This window comes from Sinocyclocheilus rhinocerous, unplaced genomic scaffold (assembly GCF_001515625.1).
Source record: "Sinocyclocheilus rhinocerous isolate Xijiao unplaced genomic scaffold, SAMN03320098_v1.1 scaffold397, whole genome shotgun sequence".
In the NCBI taxonomy this organism is placed as follows: Eukaryota; Metazoa; Chordata; class Actinopteri; order Cypriniformes; family Cyprinidae; genus Sinocyclocheilus; species Sinocyclocheilus rhinocerous.
The window spans coordinates 725992-749128 of NW_015663491.1; the positions used below are offsets into that span (position 1 = coordinate 725992).

The following is a 23137-nucleotide window of genomic DNA, read 5'->3' on the forward strand; positions in this document are numbered from 1 at the left end:
ATTAATATTATTACTTTTCTTAAGTGCTGTTCTTTTGAAAAAAAAAATCTTCATAAAATATGTCTGTATAACACTATATATTATACTATATAATCAATAGTAATAAATGTTACCAAATCAGCTTATTAGAATGATTTCTGAAGGATCATGTGACACTGAAGACTGGAGTAATGATGCTGAAAATTCAGCTTTGCATCACAGGAATAAATTAAATTTTAAAACATATTAGAATAGGAAACAGTTTAAATATTTCACAGTATTACTGTTTTACTCTATTTTTCATCAAATGAATGCAGCCTTGATGAGCATGAGAGACTTTCAAAAAAAAAAAAAAATTTCTCACTGACCCCAAACATTTGAATAGTAGAGTAAATATTCTGCTGGATCATTACTTTTAAAAATGTCAGTGTTAGAGGACAAGAGGACACTTTTGTTGAAATGTTTTTCATGTGGTTTTTGCAGATTCCTCAGGAGATGGTCTCTCAGTCCAGGAACTCATACATGGAAGCTGAGCTGCTGGCGCCCTCTTTAGACGAGCTCTGTAAAAAACAGCCACAACAGGATGAGGAAGACGAAGAAGAAGAGGAAAGCACGTGTCGCTCTTATCTGGAGAGCTTGATACAGAATCTGATGAAAGAGACCAAAGACAAGACCAAGGGCTGGGTGACCAGATCAAACATTGACAATACAGAGATATCATTCAAAAAGGTAATGATAAAGTTATTCATCCATTCATTCATGTTATATGGAATATATGGTTTAAATATTTACTTTATAATAATACCCAGTATTAGTTATTTAGAATTATTTTTATATTTATTATTTATATTTATTTATTTATTCTATTATTATTTTTCTTTTTAATTTATTTATGAAATCCATTTTTTAACATCTTGATTTTACATTCAGTGAATGTAGAGAGTATAAGCAGAGAAAGTATAAGCAAATGAGTTTGGACAAATAATGCGATTATTAAAAATATCAATGGAGACATGGTTTGGGAAGTGCATGGTCACATTTATTGACAACCTAAGTTCGATTCCGGCTTGTGTCATTTCCCTCCCCCAATTTCCTGTCCGCTTTGACTGTCCTTTCCAATAAAAGACCAAAAACCTATACATATATAAAAGTCTGAGGAAAGTCTGCTGTCTCTCACAGGTGGGAGACGGGACCCCGTTGAGACGCTGGCGTGTGTCTGTAGAGGTGGAGGCTCCTCCGTCTGTGGTGCTAAACCGGATACTGCGAGAGCGCCACCTGTGGGACAGTAACCTGCTACAGTGGAAGGTTCTGGGAGCTCTGGACAAGCAGACGGAGGTGTACCAGTATGAGCTGAACAGCATGGCCCCTCACCCCAACAGAGACTTTGTGGTGCTCAGGCGAGTACAACAACGTGATCTGATTGTATGTACTGTTTACTGTTCGATCCGTGTGCCCTGGGTAGCCCATGTTTGATGCCATTAGCAAATATCCAAATGAACTGATTACACCATTATGGCTGTAAGAAAAACGTGCTTCATTTGAGCATCTGTAGCAAGGGCTTTTTGTGCGTCATTCAGTTCTTGTGATTCTCTGAACACCAAGGTCGTAAAACGGTCCCGCATACCCCTGCTGAACAGCTGGGCATTCATGGAGTATTACTGAAAGACACTCACCAAGCGCTCTGAGCACACTTCTCTGTGTTAGTTCAAGATAAAATGCTTTCAGCTAAGCAAATTAGACCACCCAGGTCATGCCCAAAATATCACTGTAAGACTACAGTTTTACATCACTTGACAAATACGCAGCTGTGAGGTGCAAACAGTAATCTGATCGAAGGAAAACATTCGGCTGGAATATTGCATGTTATTTGATAATTAATCAAATATGCACTTGGCAGACTGACACTTACATCTTTTGTGTCTGTGTAGAGGATGGCAGATGCGCTATGAGTGCTTGCTGTGATTTATATCGGTGGTGATTTTTTTTCTATTTAGGACGTGGAGGACAGATATGCCAAAAGGTGTGTGTGTGCTGGTGTCGGTGTCAATCGATCATGAGCAAAGCCCGCAGCTGGCCGGAGTGAGAGGAATAATTCTGGAATCCCAGTATCTGCTAGAACCGTGTGGCTCTGGGAAGTCCAGACTCACACATGTATGCAGAGCTGATCTGAAGTAAGTGCATTAAAGGCAACTCTTTAAGTATACACTAATGTTCAAATGTTTGGGATCAGTAAGATTCATTTTATGTTTAAGAAATAATAGTTTTACTCAGCAAGAATACATTAAATTGTTCTTTCTTTCACATTAATTCTTTTGAAATTGAACAAAAATGGATCAGTTTCCTCAAAAATATGTGTATATTAGCATATTAGTATGATATCTGAAGGATCATGTGACACTAAAGACTGGAGGAGTGGCTGCCGAAAATTCAGCTATGCTATCATAGTAATAAATTACTTTTTACTTTATATTAAAATAAAAATAGTTATTTTGAAGTATATAGATTTTACAGTATTTAGATGGATAGATGGATAGATAGATAGATAGACATTTTTACAAAGCCTTTTTTGCTTTGTCATTATGGGATATGGTATGTAGAACCCATTTAATCCCAATTTTTTCTCAAACATGAAAATATCAAAATTATGTGTTGTTAGTAACCCCTTGAAATAATCAATTTTTTTTTTATTTTTATGGAAAAGTGTGTGTTTTATGGTTGGTCACAATTGTGACCATTGGGATAATTGTGTATACTGAAATTAAATTATTTCTGCAGTCATCAAAATTCTTATATATCTCAGCCCAGTTATTAACCCATTTTAAACAGTTTCATCACATTCTATGTTTATTATAATACATAAAAAAATAACTTATACAACACTGAATAAGTATACTATGATAAAAAACAAAAATAGTTATTATCCCACCGGTAACAATTGTGACCATCAACATGTTTACTCATTCTATGTCCACACTTAACAAAACTAAATAATTGTGAATTCATATATTAATACTAGACACCTTAAAGACAGTGTGTACCAGAAATCTTTGTCATATCTTTGTTAACATACTTTACTAGCCTTTTGTTTTGGAGCGCAGTGGCTTTATACTTTATATTTTAAAGTATTTTAAAGGCTACAACATAACTAAATGTTAAAAAAAGAGTTCTGAATACTTTCTGAATCCACAGTATATAATTTTATATAATATTTATTATTATTGTTTACAGTTCTTTAGTATGCCGGATATGGTTATAATAGTCTTTAGATTCTTTGATGTTTTATTAAAACATAATTATTCCTCTGGTTAATTAAAAATTCCTTTTGGTCAAGTGCTTCCTCAAAGCATGCAGTACATCCCTTACGCAAAGAAAATATATTTCCTAATATATGAATGATCAATATATTAAAAGACATATTGTGTATATTGTGTAAATATATTACAATATATTGAATAATACATAAGGAATTGCCGCTTTTCATATATTGAAAAATATGTGACTATATATTTACTTATATATAACAATATATGTCATTTTATATTCAGTAATACACTTTATAATATATAGATAAAATATGGTACTGCATATGTAAAAATATATTAAACATATATTTACACATGCAGTATATACACACATACATGGAAATATATATTTCTTATATTTAACAATTAATTTTGATATACATGTTTCATATTTTAAAATATAGCTAGTTTACAATGGCATAAGCACACCTACTCATACTAAACACTTAGGGATCAGACTGTCACTGTGCTGAAAAGTGCACTAACATTACTTTTTAAATAAAGTAACATATCATTTAATGGTGTTTGTCCAATCGTCGTCCTGACCACAGGCTCTACTCTTCTGAACAATGATAACCCTACAAATGTACACATACCAGAAACCCTTTTACATTTCAAAATAATACAACATTAAACACTAACAGATATCCCCCATATTACTATTGAGCAAAAACACATGAAATAACACTTAATTTTAACAATGAACTCTCCTTTAACAGTCAGAAGCAAAGCATGCTGGGAACTAGAAATCTGCTGTAACTCATTCCGTGTATGTGTGTATATATGTGTGTACATACATTCACATTTATATGGGAACATCTATGTGCAATATATACTCAAAGGATCAAACAATGAATATTTATTTTTGTCTTCATTCCTAAATATATTTGTATGTATCAATATATAGCTATATATTGTCAATGCATATATTGCTGTATATTGAAAAATATAAGCACTAGTTTCCAATATATGGAAATGTATTATGTAATATATCACATTATGTTTTGCAGTATATTACCATATATTTTTGTTTTGTAAGGGATAACCCTTAATGCTTCACTAAATGCTGTATATTTGCTTGCTGTTCCAGAGGAAAGTCTCCAGAGTGGTACAACAAAGCTTTCGGCCATCTCTGTGCTAGCGAGGCCGCCCGCATCCGCAACTCCTTCCAGTCTCTGGATCCCGAGGGCCCAGAGACCAAAATGTGAACGTGGCTACATGGAGTCAGGCACGAGGGAACTGGGATGTAGTTCAACGTCAGGGCAGGTGGTCACAGAAAATGAACTTTGGCGAGGAGAAGGAGGGATTCAAGAGAGGAAAAGAGCAAATGGAACGTTTTTATTGTTTCTAGCCCCTAAACTACAACAAACTGCCATGTCCTGTTGGTTTAATAGACCGTGGATCATTGGGATTCGTTTAGAGTGTTTTACCCCTTATAGGGCATTTAAGTCAGATTATTTCATATCAGTTTATGCAGCTGTTCAAAACTGCCACTCCTGAAATGGCAAATGTTGTGAGTTTTGGGGCATATATGAGAGATGAGAAAAAATGGACAGAGAAAGTGACAGAGACAGACTCCACCGTAGCTATGAAGCCATGCCTGTAAAAAAAGTCGTAACGCTGCTTCCTGTTGTCCGGTCTTTACCGCAGCAGACAGCTTTAACTAGCACCTTTAGAGCTTTGCTTACAACAGACAGATGTGAATGACAAGCCACCTCACGCTAATCTAAAAACAGCAGGTCTGGTTTCGTTTTACCGAGCACTTCAAGCTAAAGTACTGCATTCTCAAACCAAATATAGGTATGTTATTGTCTACATTATTTAAATATCTGTATTTAGGTGTTTTATCCTCATTTGAATGAAGCTAGTGTTACAGTGACTGTATTTTTTAACTAAGGTTGTACCCTGTTGACGTATTGATGTGAAGTATTTACAAGCCCATATTATTTCTAAATTCTGTTTTAAGAAATGTTTTGTTTATCATTACAATATTCCTTAATTTCATTGTCCCAGGTAAGCAGTAATGTATTCTCATGATAAATGGTACAGTATTGTGCTCTTCGAACAATGCAAAATGAATTAGTTAAGATTAAAAATCAAACAATATTGTAAAAAATATAGAAAATGCAAATATGCATTGTTGTTATTAATTATTATTATTGTCATTGTTATATGTTGCTGTGTCACACTCTACAATGTCTAGGACATGAATTCATTTCACTGCTTCTGAGAAGCATGTCTATTCTATTCACAAAGCTGTACAGTTGTGTGTGTTTGTGTGTAAATGTGTAGATACAATTCAGGTTGTATATTTTGTACATAAATGAGGCTTATTGGCAGGTTTATCTGCTTTTATGCTCAGTTTCCCCCCCTCATATCAGTATTTTGCTTGAAATATCATTGCAAGCTAGTTTAATCAGCTGGCTTGTCCAGTGCTGTTTAGATGGGAACAGTGTATTTGGGTTTGACTTGAGCTCAGTGGCCAGAGGAAGGCGATATGTCGTGGCTCCAAATAGTTTTTGAACCGTAAACGGGGGGGATTCAAGTTCCAATCATTTGGAAATGTGGAAAATTAAAACTCCAATGCAATACTGTTTTACTGTTTTCAGTATTTGTTGTGTGTGGGTTGTGTTTTTGTCATGTTCGGTTCGCATAGGAATCGTTTTGAGTGAAGCAAAAACTATGAAGTCGGTACCATGTTCGGGAGCAAATATAACGCTATATATAAAACATTGTACTGGAAAAGATTATTATTTCACCTTTTACCACCAGATGGCAGTATGGATTCACCACAGTAGCGTGGGATGTTTGACGTCGCCTGAGGAGTACAGGTGTGTTTACTAGCAAACAATAAACTTGGATAGCAATTTAGAGGTCATAGAACTGTTCATTTGCTTCTAAACAACATGGCCAATAATTAACAGTGATCGTGTTTTCTCCTGGGTCTGCAGAACCCCAGAGAGGCCCAAGGGAACTATTGATCCTCGCCATTTGAATAACACGTCTTTATACACAGAAGTATGGGAGGCAGAGGACACTCACTGCGGGCCATACATCATCATTAGGGAGCAAAAAGCAGTGGCGTGTCTTTATTTCAAAGAAGGTCAGATTTCATAAACATATTGTCGACCATGAGCTATCCTTTGTGCTTCTCACTTCTGAAGGGTTATCTCACACGGTGCTGTGTTTTTATCTATTTTCTACAACAGTTAGTTCTTCTGCCCTTAATTTGATTGGACAGTGGTGAGGTTTCACACTTTTTGTGTGTGTATTTTTTTTTTCTACTACACGCATACAAAAAGCAGTAGCTATGTTAAAATCGTAGAATGCGCGAATATGATGTAGGCCAACAACACCTGTTATTTAGCGTAATAAGTTATTATTTTCATGGTTTGTATGTCATAGTTCAAAGAATACACACTTCGTAGTTTTGGGGTAAGATGTTTTTCTTTCTTTCTTTCTTTAAAGATATTATTCCGCATTCAATTGACCAAAAGTGACAGTAAAGACTTAGTTGCAAAATGTTTTCGAATAAATTAAGAATTTACGCAAATAATCGTCAAAAATGTGTTGGTTTCCACAGAAATATTAAAAAGCACAACTGTTTTCAATATTGATAATAATATTAAATGTTTCTTGAGGACCAAATCAGCATATTACAATGATTTTTAACGGATCATGTGACACTGAAGACTGGAGTAATAATGCTGAAAATTCTTTAAATAATGCTTTACCACCACAGGAATACATTTTAAAATATACTAAAAATGGTAAAAATATTTCACAATATTACAGTTTTACTGTATTTTTGATCAACTAAATGCAGCCTTGGTGAGCAAAATAAACATCTTACAGATCACAAATTTTGAATGGTAATTTGTGTTTCAAAGGACAGAATTTTCTATTATTGTAAGTGGATTTTGATTAAGTGCATTATAAAATGTCCATTTAATTAGAGCCTATTTGTGCAAGTCTGACTTGTCATTATTAATTAATATAATATCATAGATATATCAGCCATGACCCACACTGCTCTCTATATGTCTGCATTGGCATCAGCCATTATAAAAACCCATATTAATCGACTACTGCTCTGCAGGAATAACACAGCGGGTTTGTGCATCTGAAAACATGGATATGGTGACCATAACATAATTTTCTGACACCTTCATGCTGTCTAGGCTTGTTTTTTTATTTTTTTTATTTTAGTTGACATCTGACTAAATCTTTCACTTCATTCCAAGGATAAAGTGCAGATACACAAATAGCCTCAGAGAAAGCTTAGTAGATTGAATTCCAAAGGAAATTCCATTTCATAAACAGATATATAGCTTAAATCAGACTGATTGATTAGACATAATTCTCCTGGAAACACAGGTTTTAGAAATGACACCAATTAGCAATGTGCAGCAACAACCTTCAGCTAATTACTGTCCAGCTTTCTGTCATATGCCCCTGCAAGCAAAGCAAGGATTTAAAAAATAAAAAAAAGGATTTAATAAAAATCAGTATCACTTTATTTGGAGTAAAGAAAACTGCCTTATAAAGCATGACCTCACTTTCCCCTCCTCTCCTGTTTATTTCTAGCCTCTCAGGTGGCTGAATATGACCATAATGTCTATGTTCATGCAGAGAGAGAAAGACAAAATCAAAGACACATACATAGAGAAAAAAAACTACATTTACGTACAACCCCAGAGAGACAGACAGACAGACAAAAAAGACATAAATACAGTTGCCTTGGCTACCATTTTGTTCATGTCACTGACTTCCTCACTATCTCCTGGCCCCTCTAGCACTCTCCTCTGTCGTCTTTTCTTCTTTTCTTTTGTTTCTCCTTCCATTTCCCACACAATACACAGGCTATCTGGATGACAGGATTGCAGGGGAGCTCAACATCCTCGCCATGCACTGAATCTTTTTCTTTATCAGTCTATATTATCATTTCCCTTTTCTATCATGAACCACACAGCCTCTCTTGTTGTTTTATTTACAGTTATTTATTGTTTTATACAGCTTATATGATTTGTTTTTTTTTAGTTGCTCATTTGTAAAGGAATATGTCATTCAAAACCTATATGAATATTTTTCTTCTGTGGAACACGAAAGAAAATATTTTTATAACCAAAATATTCTGATAGACTTCCATTGTATTTTTTGTCCATGCCATGGAAGTCAATGGGAACAGAAACTTCTTGGTTACCAGCATTCATCTAAATGTCGTCTTTTGTGTTAGGAAAGTCATACAGGTCTGCAATGACATGAGAGTCGGCGATGTCAGAATTTTCAGGTTTGATTTGGACTGTCGCTTTAATTTAATATTAAGGCAGGTCTGAAAAATTCAGTTCAATCTTTATTGTTTTTTTCCATAACCAGCAAAGAGAAACAATAACAGTGCCTATCCACTTTTTCAGCGGCCTTGGTTCTGGAAGTATTATTCTTATTTGTCTTTCCCATTGGGATTTTTAAAAAGTCTTCATTAAAGCATTATAAGCCTTGAATCAAATCAACCAGCTATCAGGTGAATCACAACATTGCAAACTTCGATTTTAAGTCTTCAAGTTTCTGTTAGTTTTTAGTAGTTGTTTCTACTTAACTGCAGTATCCAGTTGCATCAGGTGGCGGATCACATTGTGTTGCTGCACATTGCCATAATTGAAAATGAAAGGGATTGTGAACCAATGAGATTCAGTTGTGGGCGGGGTTATTCCAGCACAGTGTGCGAGTCGTCCTATCACGGTCTGCAGTCATGACTGGATAGTACATGATTTTGATGTGGTGATTTAATTTAATTCAGGATTCATCTCATCTGCTGCCCTATGACTCATTGTCCTATCTCCTTTTCTCCATCTGATGGCTTCTCTTCAACAGACGACACACACATTCAGCTTGTGTGCGTATGTGTGAACACACTTTTCTCTCTCAGTCACGTCGTCTCTCGAACTGTGGCTGTATGCTGTCAGTGACGCAAGTAGCATATTAAATCATTTTCTAGGAAATGTAATGCTATTTGCTGATTGTAATACAAGCTTTAGAGCTGACGTGCAGTTATGGGAGACTTGTTTTAAAATCGTTTTAAGAAGCTTTGCTACATCCAGTTATTCCTGGGAAACAGTATGGAGATTGAATCTCATTGTTATTCCAAATGTATGTCATGCAAAGATTTCAGTTTTGGAATAATAGAACATGTCTCCTTGGAAATCACTGTGTTGTTCGAGAAACGGTCCATCCGTTTTAAGTATTTTTCATCTTATGCCTGGTTTTTCTGATGACTGCCTTTCACTCGGGCACACGCGCACATCCTGTGAATCACATCCACTCCAGGATGTGACCAATTACTAGAGCTCTCATCAGCAGAACATTTTACACTGCCGGCCGAGCCTCATCTGTGAGTTTCTGTGATAGCAGACACTTGACAGGGCTCAAATACATACTCTGTGGATGTATGTCACACTCAGTCTCTGTGTGTGGGGATATATGCAGCTGTCATGACTGCTCAGAGAAGATGTGCTTTGTTATGTTCCTTGTAAAAAAATTATTGTGACATACAGTGATGGAATCCAAAGGGTGTTGAATGTGTCCTATATACATATACTATGGTATTAACTTTGTGCTTGTAGTAGTGTAACTGGTGCATTTTTGTTAGTAAGGTATGAACCCTTTGCAACTTTTTCTAATTAATGACATTTACTGTACCAAAATACATTAGAATTGATCATCTCATGTCATTCTTAACCCAGAGCATTTCTAGCCTTCATCATTACCGGTCCCCATATATTGATACTCCTTTTTTTGTTACTGTTATGAATATAGGGATATGGATTGTTTTTACCAGCGGTATGGATGTTCACAAGCTGCATGCGCAATGAAGACCTGTTTCATCGCTGACAAACGACAGAAGAGATTTTGTTTCCCAAAATGTACACTGTATATAGGCAAATATTAACCTCATCTGCTCCAAATGATTCAGTGCATGAGTTAACATTCAGAATGAATCAAACTGAATCACAAACAATTTCAGACCTTTTTGCAAACTCATTTGAGCGATTAGATCACAAGAGTGATTCATTCTCGAATCTGGCATCATCCAGTTTTTAACAGCTGATAGAAACCACAAGACATGATTGCTGAAATATTGTCAGGAAAAATGATGCTCATGTTGTTATACTGTAATCTCCATTGACACATAAGGATTTATCAGTAATATTTTACTGGGCTCATGCCCCAGTAAACAGGGTCTAGTGATTGCCCTCTTCTAATATGGGTTTCTTTCTTCTGGTGAGTTTTTGAAGAATACCGTGGCTGTTTCATATAATAAAAGTAAATGAGGACTGTTGCTGTCCAGCTCCAAAATGACCCAAAAAAAGCACTAAAAGTGTTATGCAAGTCCATTATGTGCGGAACATATAAACATTTGGTCTTGAACTGATCCTTTAAGTCATCCATCTCAGTACTAAAGAGAGAAACAAATGGGAATGAAAGAGTGAAAGAGTACATGCAGAAAATCACACAACCGAAAGCAGATAAGACCTTTGTTTAGCACTTTTGATGTGAAAGTGACAATAGTGTTGGTATACTAACAAGTCTTTTGTGTTGAAACAAAGGTCTGTGTGTGGGTGCGCATGTGTGACAGAGAATATATACATATACTAGTAGGATATATATTTTATAATATAATAATAATTATACACAAAAATTACTCTAGTAAAAAAAAGGTTTATAGATAGGCCAAATTTTAATAAAAGTGTATGCACATAAGTGCATTTTTATTATTGCATAATAATGTAATATATCTAAACAAATTTAGATAGTTATATATAATAGATGTATATAATATATATATGATAAATGAACTGGTTTTTATGTTGACTTTAATTTACAAACAATAGAAGTCAATGTGATGCCCTCAGAAATGAAGTCAAACAAATCTGTGTGTGTGTGTGTGGTAGACGTCACTTTAATCTAACATGCCTGTTCATTTCTTCTGCCAGTGTTGAGCATCTCACATATAGGGACAGGGTGAAACGGCGATGTGACAGCGCTCCATCCTCTCCCTCTCTCTTGCGATGTCATTTGTCCTTTTTCCCCCCTCTCTTTCTCCGCCTCTGTCTGCCTGCATCTCTCTCTTTCTCCTCTAGGAAAAGAACATCTCCTTGGTCACTGTGCATTTTCTCATCTGTTTTCTCTCGGTTTGCAGAGTTGAGGCGTGTGATGCTGACAGGCTGTTAGCATTGAAGAAAACTGCTTCTATTTCTTTATGAACTTCTCTCCACCAAACCTGCAGATTCCATCTTCTTGCCGTAATGCAGCATACAAAACAAATATATGATGTACGTCTGTGTCTGCACAAGCCATTCACATATGGAATGAAAATGTACAACAGCAGCTGGGACCCTGCTGTTCACGTGGTGTGCACCACACACACACACACACACACACACACACACACACATTAGTTCTATGCCCACTGGGACATTGCTGACCCATGATAGCCAACAGCTGTTCATGATACCAAAACAAACCTATGTGATAGATAAGTAAACAACATTTTGTTGCCTTACTGTAATATGTTGGCACTAGTTTTGTAACAAACAAATAAATAGACACGCACATAAAATGATGTTTTATTAACAAGGTTCGGCAGGAGCACAATCAATCAATTTGGCACAGATGTAACTCATTTAGCTAACCATCCTAACTAGCACAATACGTATATATATATATATATATATGCAGCCTACCTACCTCTGTCCTACGACAGTTTTCCGGCATCCCTCCTCCACCCCAACTCCTCACTCCTAATCTATTTTCATCCCATTTTAGGGATAGGGGGAGTTCTCTGGGTTCGGGCTATATTCCAGGCTCGGAGCCCTCCCCCAGGACAGCACGCCAAAATATGCTTTCTGTTTGCTGTCAGATTAGATGTAAGGGTGAACTTGTGAAATGATTATCCTGACAATTATGCACATATTAAATGTTAAAATTACTTCATTACGAGGTTTGATTTGAATCTTCATTAAGAATTTGCTTGCGAGATGCTGTTTACATTTGCTTAGTGGCTTGTTTGGTTTTTATTTGTTATGCTTGCTCTTACAGATTCTTAATTTTCTGGAACAGATTCTTAATTTTCTGGAAATAAATTTGGCCCGTTTTAAAGCCCTTGATGCCTATATTTTATGTTTTACAATCTCTGGGCATATGCGTGATATACTGTACTAGAATGTGTTGAACTCTGGACCAAATTAAAAACCAGCACCAAAAGATGCCCTGATGATTCATTCTACTTAATTGCACCACAGCTATATTATCAGTGCATTTGCATTTGCATTGCCATGTGCAAGGAAAACGATTTTTACCCCACGAAGAACCTGTTCCAGGGTTCTTCATGGACCTATAGATGCCAATAACTTTCTGGTACTTTGAAACGGTAAGAGTGTTTCTCTCAGATTTGAATGTGTAATTCATGGACTTTAGCAGCTCTTGTGTTTTCCCCTGTTGTTGCGCTCCGAGTCCAGCTGAGAACAGACCTGTCTGTCAAACCCACGCGCTCTATGGGAACAGGGAGATGTGGGCGAGTGGTGAACGGTGCAGCTATTTTAAACGTAAAAGCTCCCTCCTCCTTTCTGAAGTTTTCTTTCATCCCTGATATGGACATAAAGGGGCTTTTCCTCTCCTGTGACAGAAGATGTGGAGCAGAGTAGTGCTGTATGTTTATGCATTTATGACATTCTCTCAGCCAACCAGTGCATTCGTACTGAGAGGCCAAGTCTCAAACTGTCTTCCATGGTTCACAAAACGCAAAAACCTTATTCACTTTACTTGCATTTAACTTTTATCCATATAATAAAAGTGGTAACCAAGGTTGGCATGCTACAGAACACACACAAAAACGTGACTCATCTTTTATCAATCTGCTCCACCTTTGAAATAACTTTCCTTTACAGCCGACGTCACAAATCGCTCTCACGTTTAAACACCTGGACGTATAGCTGTGAATGCAGACTCAGCCTCCTGTCAGCCATTGTATTGGCTGAAGACTCTTCCTCACTATCCAGCTGCTGGTCCCTTCTGTTCCCCTCCTCCTCTGAGCAGAGCCCATCCCCCTCTCCACCCCTCCTCCTCTCCCTCACTCCATATATTCATCTCCCCTCCACTAAAAAAGGAATTGTATCTCTCTTTACATTTTTTATCCATGGGCTGGGATTGCTGGTAAAGAGAGATAGAAAAGGGACTTAAGGAAATTAGGAAATTATCAGCAAGAGAAAGTCAAATAAAACTTCACATCAAACCTTCAAAACACCTTAAAATTCGTTCTATACCCATGAATGGTCTATACATCTGCAAATCAGGTTTTTAAAAGTGTTATAGAATTCTAAATGAGAAGCTGAATGGTAAGTGTGAGCTCTAGCGAGGAATATCTCTTAGTTTTGCTGTTTTAGGATTTGTCTCCTACCTTATATAAGAATTTTGTATGTCAGCATAGCTTGTTGTTAAAGATCCATTCTATTTTGAGAGAACGGGATGCAAGCGGATGGGTGAGTGAGAGAGGAAGAGACAGAGAGAGAAAAGAGAAATAAAGAGAGAAGAAAGGGACAGGGGAGAAGAGAGGGCTTAGCAAAAGCTCACTTTCATTCAGCCTGACTTTAAACCGCTATCCAGGCTCATGCCAAAATGAGGCAGGACTGGTGTCCTTCTGAGTGAAGGAGAGCTCACGTCCCCATTCACAGCTTTCTGCTGCAGTGCTAAAATGAAAACATCACAATAGCAAGGTTCTCTTCAATGGCAGGCATAGCGAAGATGAAAAAACTGTTAGTCATGTGTTTTGTGTGTAGTCTTCATATTATGTGAGTTAAGTGCTGGTTCCTAGAGCAGGGTGGCTGATAGAATGCAATTTAATAAAGGCAAGTTTTCACAAATTGCACTTATTTTACAGTCAAGTTGAAGATCTCAGTAACAATAAAGGTCAAAAAACCAGCTGCACAGATGATTGGACTTGTAAAACATCTATTCAAAAAATTTATTCATATTATTATATTTTTATTTTATATTTTTTAATATATTATTTAAATAACATTATTTTTTCAACAAAAGGTGTACATAATACATGATAAAAAAGAATATATATAAAGAATATATGTGACCCTGGACCACAAAACCAGTCATAAGTTGCACGGGTATATTTGTAGCAATAGCCAAAAATACATTGTATAGGTCAAAATTAGCCTATCGATTTTTCTTTTATGCCAAAAATCATTAGGATATTAAGTAAAGATCATGTTTCATGAAGATATTTTGTAAATTTCCTACCGTAAATATATCAGAACTTAATTTTTGATTAGTAATAATCAAATGTAATTATGTATTCGCAATATTTTTTCAGATTCCAGATTTTAGTTTTATCTCAGCCAAATATTGTCCTATCCTAATCTCAATTTTAAAAAATGACCCTTATGACTGGTTTTGTGGTCCAGGGTCACATATATTCTTTATATATATTCTTTTTTATCATGTATTATGTACACCTTCTGTTGAAAAAATAATGTTATTTAAATAATATATTAAAAAATATAAAATAAAAATATAATAATATGAATAAATTTTTTGAATAGATGTTTTACAAGTCCAATCATCTGTGCAGCTGGTTTTTTGACCTTTATTGTTACTGAGATCTTCAACTTGACTGTAAAATAAGTGCAATTTGTGAAAACTTGCCTTTATTAAATTGCATTCTATCAGCCACCCTGCTCTAGGAACCAGCACTTAACTCACATAATATGAAGACTACACACAAAACACATGACTAACAGTTTTTTCATCTTCGCTATGCCTGCCATTGAAGAGAACCTTGCTATTGTGATGTTTTCATTTTAGCACTGCAGCAGAAAGCTGTGAATGGGGACGTGAGCTCTCCTTCACTCAGAAGGACACCAGTCCTGCCTCATTTTGGCATGAGCCTGGATAGCGGTTTAAAGTCAGGCTGAATGAAAGTGAGCTTTTGCTAAGCCCTCTCTTCTCCCCTGTCCCTTTCTTCTCTCTTTATTTCTCTTTTCTCTCTCTGTCTCTTCCTCTCTCACTCACCCATCCGCTTGCATCCCGTTCTCTCAAAATAGAATGGATCTTTAACAACAAGCTATGCTGACATACAAAATTCTTATATAAGGTAGGAGACAAATCCTAAGACAGCAAAACTAAGAGATATTCCTCGCTAGAGCTCACACTTACCATTCAGCTTCTCATTTAGAATTCTATAACACTTTTAAAAACCTGATTTGCAGATGTATAGACCATTCATGGGTATAGAAAGAATTTTAAGGTGTTTTGAAGGTTTGATGTGAAGTTTTATTTGACTTTCTCTTGCTGATAATTTCCTAATTTCCTTAAGTCCCTTTTCTATCTCTCTTTACCAGCAATCCCAGCCCATGGATAAAAAATGTAAAGAGAGATACAATTCCTTTTTTAGTGGAGGGGAGATGAATATATGGAGTGAGGGAGAGGAGGAGGGGTGGAGAGGGGGATGGGCTCTGCTCAGAGGAGGAGGGGAACAGAAGGGACCAGCAGCTGGATAGTGAGGAAGAGTCTTCAGCCAATACAATGGCTGACAGGAGGCTGAGTCTGCATTCAGAGCTTTACGTCCCATCACCAGACTGGAAACCTGCTAAACTCACACACACCAAGACATAACCAGCATCTGTTAAACTGCTTTTAGGAAACACACACACACACACACACACACACAAAATACACCTAATGCCTAAACATTGTTGAACTATGTTTGCAATGACAGAAATTGTGACCACAGCTATCTAACAATGCTTTTTGGAAACTCTCCAAGTGACATGAGGGCGAGAACATTTCTTTATGTGGAATATTTTGCTTAAAGTGTGCTTGTGATGTATTTCTGTAAAATAAATGCCACTTGGTTTGACCTTTTGTTATCTAATGCAATGGCATTCATACATCTTTCAGTGTAGCAGAAAGATAGCCACTGTATCTGCTCCTCAAAACCCCTTAAAATCAGAAAAAAGCCATATAACCTTCATTCCACAATCCATGGCCTGCTAATACAGACATATAAAAGAAAACCCAAGTCACACACACACTAATTGTCAGGGGACCATCATGTTCCAGGAAGCTTTCAACAGGCAGAATGTGGGTTTTTACACGTGTGATGATGATGAAGAGCGAGGAGAGCATGCTGTGGGTATATTTGTAGCAATAGCCAAAAATACATTGTATAGGTCAAAATTAGCCTATCGATTTTTCTTTTATGCCAAAAATCATTAGGATATTAAGTAAAGATCATGTTTCATGAAGATATTTTGTAAATTTCCTACCGTAAATATATCAGAACTTAATTTTTGATTAGTAATAATCAAATGTAATTATGTATTCGCAATATTTTTTCAGATTCCAGATTTTAGTTTTATCTCAGCCAAATATTGTCCTATCCTAATCTCAATTTTAAAAAATTACCCTTATGACTGGTTTTGTGGTCCAGGATCACATATATAGCCTAATTATTTTTATAACATATACAGTAGGCTATATATTTATCAACAAAAGGTGTGTTCACAACAAACATTTTTTTTCTCCTTTTTTCATGGTCAGTTACAGTTGTTTCATGGCAGCCAATACTTTAATGCATGCGTCTATATGGAACATGGATTTCAAAAATAAACCCTGAGAAATATTTATTCAAGGTATGTGAAAGAGTCAGAGAGCACGTCACATTATGATTACATCACTGGACAAAGGCATTATTTACAACTGTTTAACGGTCCAAAATAATCCCGCTATAATTTTATAGTCTACATTACATTAATCTGATTTGCATAATGCTGGGACACCAATTAGCGGGACGCGCGCACGTGCTCCTGCTTGGTTCCCAGCTTTTGATTGACAGGCGGGCAGCAGCACGCAGGCGTGGTGAGCGCTCCCGCAGACAGGGGGCGTCAATATGGCGTCCTGAGAAAGACAACACAGCCCGACACCGCACCGATCTTCGGCTGACATCGGGAGGAGAGAGGGACCGTTTCGCCAAACGCAAGACGTGATTTCGTCCTGTGCATCCCTCTGAACGGCCTCGAGCATCGGGTTTGGATGTGCAGATCTCGGCGGAGGAGGACACCTGATCGAGAATTTTCCTTTTTCATCTGTGTTTGATGCTGCTGCTCAGTGCTCGGTGATACAAAAGCAGGTGAGACCGAGGCGACCGCTCCTTTTTGGGATTCGGGTCGGAAATGTCGAGCGAGAAACCGGTTTTGGCACCGGGTTCCGCCTCGCTCACGGACCGAGAAGCCCCCACACCAGCAGCAGCACCACCTGGTTCGGGGCAGCAAGTCGTAACGGGCTCCGTTACCGGGGACATGATGGTGTCTGGATCGGGCGCCGTGGTTCTACCGGCCGGGGTGATAAACCCCTCGGTTCCGATCCGGAATATCAAGATGAAATTCGCCGTGCTAATCGGTTTGATCCAAGTCGGGGAGGTTAGCAACAGAGATATCGTGGAGACAGTTTTAAAACTGGTAAGCATCTGCATAGAGTGTATTGAACGCATGTTTTATTTAGCGCGCATGAGATGATGTCATATGAGAATTGATTTCTTGATCAAATGCACTAAAGCCAGAGATATTGCCTGGAGGAATATCACCCTGTCTTTTGTTGACATGCCAGTCAGATTCATCACTGCCAGCTTCGCTTTAGAGTGACAAAATATCGCACACATAACGTCAGAATTCATTTTCCCAGCGTACTATTATTACACAGTGGTCGCTGCGTTTATTTGCAGTGCCAAATGACAGTGTATCAACACGCCGGCCTGCAACAATGACTCGCCAAATAAGGGAATGCATCTTTTCTCCTAGCAGAATATGCTGTTAGATTCATAATTCTCGCCTAGAGGACATACTAAACATAAGTCTTGTGTTATTAAACGAGATTTCCCAATATGGATTCGGGTTTTGATATGTAAATATGACTGGTGGGTAGATGTTACGCGACGCAGCCATACATGGATTAATTCCCATAGATGTACAGCAGTGTGGGTGTAATTAATATTCAGAGCGCGTTAACGTGCCGTCTGTGATATTCGTTATTTTTAAGCTGTAATGGTATGCTGTTTGTGTTTTGGCACCTGTTATATCCTCATCTGTGTCGATATGGCTGCTGTTTTTGCTCATGGAGGCCACAGGCTGGTGAGCGAGGTGGATTAAAGCGGGCTTTAACTGAATTCTTGTTATGAAACGGCTTAGAAAACGTATTAACAGATTCAGTAATGCGCGCTGCATGGGATGCTGGGAACACCGTTGTTTTGAAGGAAGGGACTGAGAGTTTTTTTACCGACGTCCTTATCAATAATTACAATTGGCTGAGCCAGGCCTTCTTAAAGGGTTAGTTCACTCAAAAATGAAAATTCTGTCATTAATTACTCACCCTCATGTCGTTTCAAACATGTAAGACCTTCGTTCATCTTCAGAACACAAATTAAGATATCTTTGATGGAATCTGAGAGCTGTCTGACCCGGCATAGACAGCAACGCAACTGAAATGTTCCCAAGTCAGAAATGTAGCAAGGAGATCTGTAAAATAATCCATGTGACATCAGTGGTTCATCTTCAATTATAAGAAGCTACGAGAATACTTTTTGTGCGCAAAAGAAAAAAAAAAAGACTTTATTCAACAATTCGTCTCCTCCACATCACCCTGGTGCCATTTTGGAGAATATCTGCTGGACGTAAACACTTTCAGTCTGGACTGGACTTGGGAACATTTCAGTTGCGTTGCTGTCTATGCAGGTTCAGACAGCTCTCAGATTCCATCAAAAATATCTTAATTTGTGTTCCGAAGATGAACGAAGGTCTTACGGGTTTGAAACGACATGAGGGTGAGTAATTAATGACAGAATTTTTCTTCTTTAAAGCGCTACTAATGGAAGCAGGTTGCCAGCAAGCACCAAACAGTTTACGTCACAACGTTGCAGTCAGGTAACGTCACACTGAAGAAAGTCCAAGAAACCACACCACGAATATTAGAACGTCAATAAGGGTTCTTTACTATAAAAAAATCCAACATGGAATGTTTTAATCTTTACATTTCAATGAGACGTCAGAACGCGTAACGTCTTTTTTTCAGCTTAGCCTACAAACTGACTTAGTTCAGTGGCAGATATGTGTGAAAAAAATGACAAACATTTCATTGTGATTATTGATATCGTTTCGTCTTTGTGAATGGAAGAATGGATGTTTGAATGGTTGAAACGAAAACGAGCTGCGAACGCACAGAGAGTTTGACAGGAGGACAGGTTTCTGAGGTAACACTTTTACCTCAGGATGTCTGAAAAGTTTTGAAAATACCTCGTGAGAATAATGTCTTGAGGACATTTAGGTGTAAGCTAACATTTTTAAGAAGGTAGCCTATATATAGTATCTGCCCCTAAAACCGCGGAAGAGCACTTGCTAGCAACCAATGTTTGTGCTACGTTGTGAAAACTTATTACGTTAAGCATCTCTACATTTGTCGTAGGATTAAATGTTATCGCATTCCACGACTTGGCAAAACGTGTTTACAACGCTTGCTGGGTAATTATATGCACTATAAAGACCGTAAGCGTTCGATTTACGGTCACAATCAGTGCTTACTGCAGCGATGAGGTCGTTTACTCTGTAATAGAAGACGTCGGTCGTGGAGTTTCCATTGGATCATTAATTTAGAGTGCTGGGTGTTTAAAACATGCCGGTGGCGAGTCCGCTGAAGGGATGCTGCAGCAGTTGCTCTATGCGCAGGGATGCAGAGTTCCTGTAGCCGTGCATGTGGAAGCAGGTGGCAGAGGAGGAGGGTGGGGGTTGCTGCAGTGGTGATGTGCTCTGAAACCTCGAGCCAACGCGATTTAAACAGGAGAGAGTAGCGCAGCAGCACAGCGGAGAGCCGCTTCCATCTCTGCCTGGCTGGAGCTTCTGCCGGGTCACGTGACCTCATAGAGTTCGGTGTTTTAGTTTTGGATGAAATACTAACGCGAATTCTACTGTATGCTATGCTTTTCTTTAGAGAATATGAAAGCGGATGATGAACATTTTAAACGGGTCACTTACCATCCACTCAGCTCTTTTGTTGTTTTGGACACTCATTTTAAGTATAGAAATGGAGCGGGGTTTTTTTGCATTTGGGGCCTTTAAATTGTGACATTGTCTTAAATCCAAAGCAATCACAATAGAACATTTTCATTTTTTTTTTATAACGAAATAGATGTTTAAAAAAATCTAATATTTGTGTTCTTCATTAGACCAGTTTGTGTATAACAAATTCTAGCTTTTCAGTATTATCATTTTAACATATTATTCCATCAATCAAATTTGAACCAAATATACATATATTTGATTTACCCCTCATATATAGCTACAGTTCTGTATGATAGGGTACAATGGGGTTAAAGGCCCTTTGGATGTAACTACTTTTATCGTGAAACACTAACTCAACAAAAACACCACAGTACTCTCCTAAACATGGTGTACTGCAACAAATTTGCATAAGTGGGGAGGAATGGATTGATTGTGATGATGTGCTTTGTGGACCACATATTGACTGCTTCAGTCACAATGGAGATTTATTTGTGAAATGCGCATAAATAGTTTCAAAATACCATAGTGACTAAGATTATTGTTACTGCAAGTCGCCACAATCCATCAGTCGTTAATACTCACTAAAGGGAAATTTTTAGTTCTATTAAATTCTTACAAAAAAATTGTTTTGTAAGAGAGAATGCTGATCGTAAAGCATATAACATTATGCACTAGAGAAAGAGAGATGCATTGCATTGCGTTTGGCACAATGCCGATACACAACTGTAGGTGGGGTAGACCTTATGTATTATTCAGCTTCGTCTGAAACCGCAGCATGTGCTTGAGTACAGCCAATATCGATTGTTGCTGAATGCCATTTAGCAGAGCAGATGTACCGATCACCTTAATTAATTGGCGATTCCGCAAAAGGTCTTGGGAGAGGTCTCATTCGTTTCAGGAAAAAAGATTTGCCTTTGGTTTGGTTGCTCTCCTTTTGAAAGCATTTGAAGAGTTTGCATATGACGGATTGTTTCTGTAGGCCTCGTTCCTGGCAGTTTCTCAACGCTGAGGCCTAATTTAAGTGTGCTAGATTCGAAAGCCCATTTCTCTCTCTACTTGCTATTGAAATTCAGACCAGAGAACACATGTGGAGCACTGCTGTTAGACCCTGAATGTAATTAGACTCGTCCTCAACCTCGTGGCCCTACAGTGCTATGCCAGACATCCCGCCACCCGGCTTCAGAACAAATGACACACGCAGGAGGTGTTGGAAAAGAGATGACTGGTCTTGATCTGGCTTAGGAATGAAAGAGTGTTCTGCACTATTAAAAATAAAGCTTTCAAAAGGGGGTTTTCACAGGGATGCCTCAGAAGAGTCATTTTGGGTTCCCCAAAAGAGCTTTCAGTGAACAGTACCATTTTTTTCTTACTGTGAAAAACAATTTAGTACAATGGAAAGATTCCATGAATGTTAAATGTTCTTCATGGAACCGTAGATGCCAATAAAGAACCTTTATTTTTAAGAGTGTGTGACCCTCTTCATGAGGGCAGTTTCTGCAGTTGCGGCTGTGTTATAATGTGCCAGACAACACGCTAGCATGCAAATGTACTTTAAAACACACATGCTCTAGATTATTACAAGCAGCCTAGCTACCAGATGTATTTTAAGTCCCAATTTCTTACTGTAATCCTACAGCTGGTCTATTTTCAAAGCACTTCTGTTTGTGTATGTAGGGTCAGAGCGTCTTTTATTTAGCGTGGATCACACGCTGACTTCCCTGACTGTATGCAGAGCTCACAGCTCCCTGTGGAACTGACATAGTTACTATTGTAGTCGCAGCTGCAATCTTGCAGAGTTCACCCTCAGATAAATCAGGAAATGGGCTTCGTCTTTTTGCTTCTTGTAGTGTATTACATTAATTCCAGTTTACTTTACATGGTTACTGAAAATACGTAGGCTGCAATTATAATATTAGTGGCAATTTGGTTGCACGGCGAGGGAGTTGCAATGTTGTTTATGATACAGTAATTTTATTTGCCTTTCTTTAATGCGTGGTCGTCCTTCACCTCCCGCCATTCAGTTTCTCCTGTGAGAGGCACACTGAGCCAATCTGCTCACTGTCTGTCGTTTTCTCCCCCTCTCCTTTTCTTTCTCTCTCCTCACGTAACACACACACATGCACAGACTGCCACAGAGGGCCTGACGTTTAGACTCCCTTGCCATTAGCAAAGCATCATAGTTGCCATGGAAACGGCACCATGGGATTTTGCTGCTTGCTTCCCACCATACCAACTGTTGTCATCTCTTCCCAGCCAACTGGATCAGCTTTGCGATCTGGACAGGAGAATTTACACAGTAGTTTATTTGACACTAAAGCTACTGGTGTGTAAAAGTAGTTAATATTTTAAACTAATCAAGTTAGTGCATTAAAATTAATCTTAAATCATGACCCAATTAGCGTCAAACATTTTATTTGTCCACTATCATAAGCGGAGGGTGAACCAACTCCAGGGTAAGGCTAAAAGCAGGCAAATGTATTAAACATCATAAACCCGTCTTTTTAGGCAAGAACCAGACATGGGTGTCATGTAGGCAAAAAAATTTTGACTGAATTTGTATTCAACGTGATTACAATTTAATAAAAACGTTAGAAATGGATAATTATAAAACGTTTCCTTTCCACGGTTATTCAAACAGCGAAATAATTATATATGGAAAGTGACATTATCACTAACATTGATCTATCGCGAGTTTAAGCACTCTCAAAAAAAAAAAACTGTCGTTATAAACACTGAAGCTTG

The 23137-nt window shown here is 37.7% G+C and overlaps 2 protein-coding genes across 4 annotated transcripts in view; both read left to right on the forward strand.

The window, feature by feature from the left end:
* The window catches only part of stard13a (StAR related lipid transfer domain containing 13a), a 35420-nt gene extending 29420 nt beyond the window's left edge, over window positions 1-6000 (forward strand). For all 3 annotated transcript variants that reach the window (XM_016539184.1, XM_016539182.1, XM_016539185.1), the window contains exons 11-14: window positions 463-708; window positions 1159-1376; window positions 1974-2150; window positions 4372-6000. In XM_016539184.1, the coding sequence (XP_016394670.1) occupies window positions 463-708; window positions 1159-1376; window positions 1974-2150; window positions 4372-4489 (759 nt within the window). In that variant the 3' untranslated portion in view covers window positions 4490-6000. The remainder of the gene's footprint in view (window positions 1-462; window positions 709-1158; window positions 1377-1973; window positions 2151-4371) is intronic.
* Window positions 6001-17206: 11206 nt separating this feature from the next.
* Window positions 17207-23137, forward strand: part of LOC107728815 (neurobeachin-like) — a 142104-nt gene continuing 136173 nt past the window's right edge. Inside the window, exon 1 of the mRNA XM_016539088.1 lies at window positions 17207-17806. Within this exon, the coding sequence (XP_016394574.1) occupies window positions 17522-17806 (285 nt within the window). The 5' untranslated portion in view covers window positions 17207-17521. The remainder of the gene's footprint in view (window positions 17807-23137) is intronic.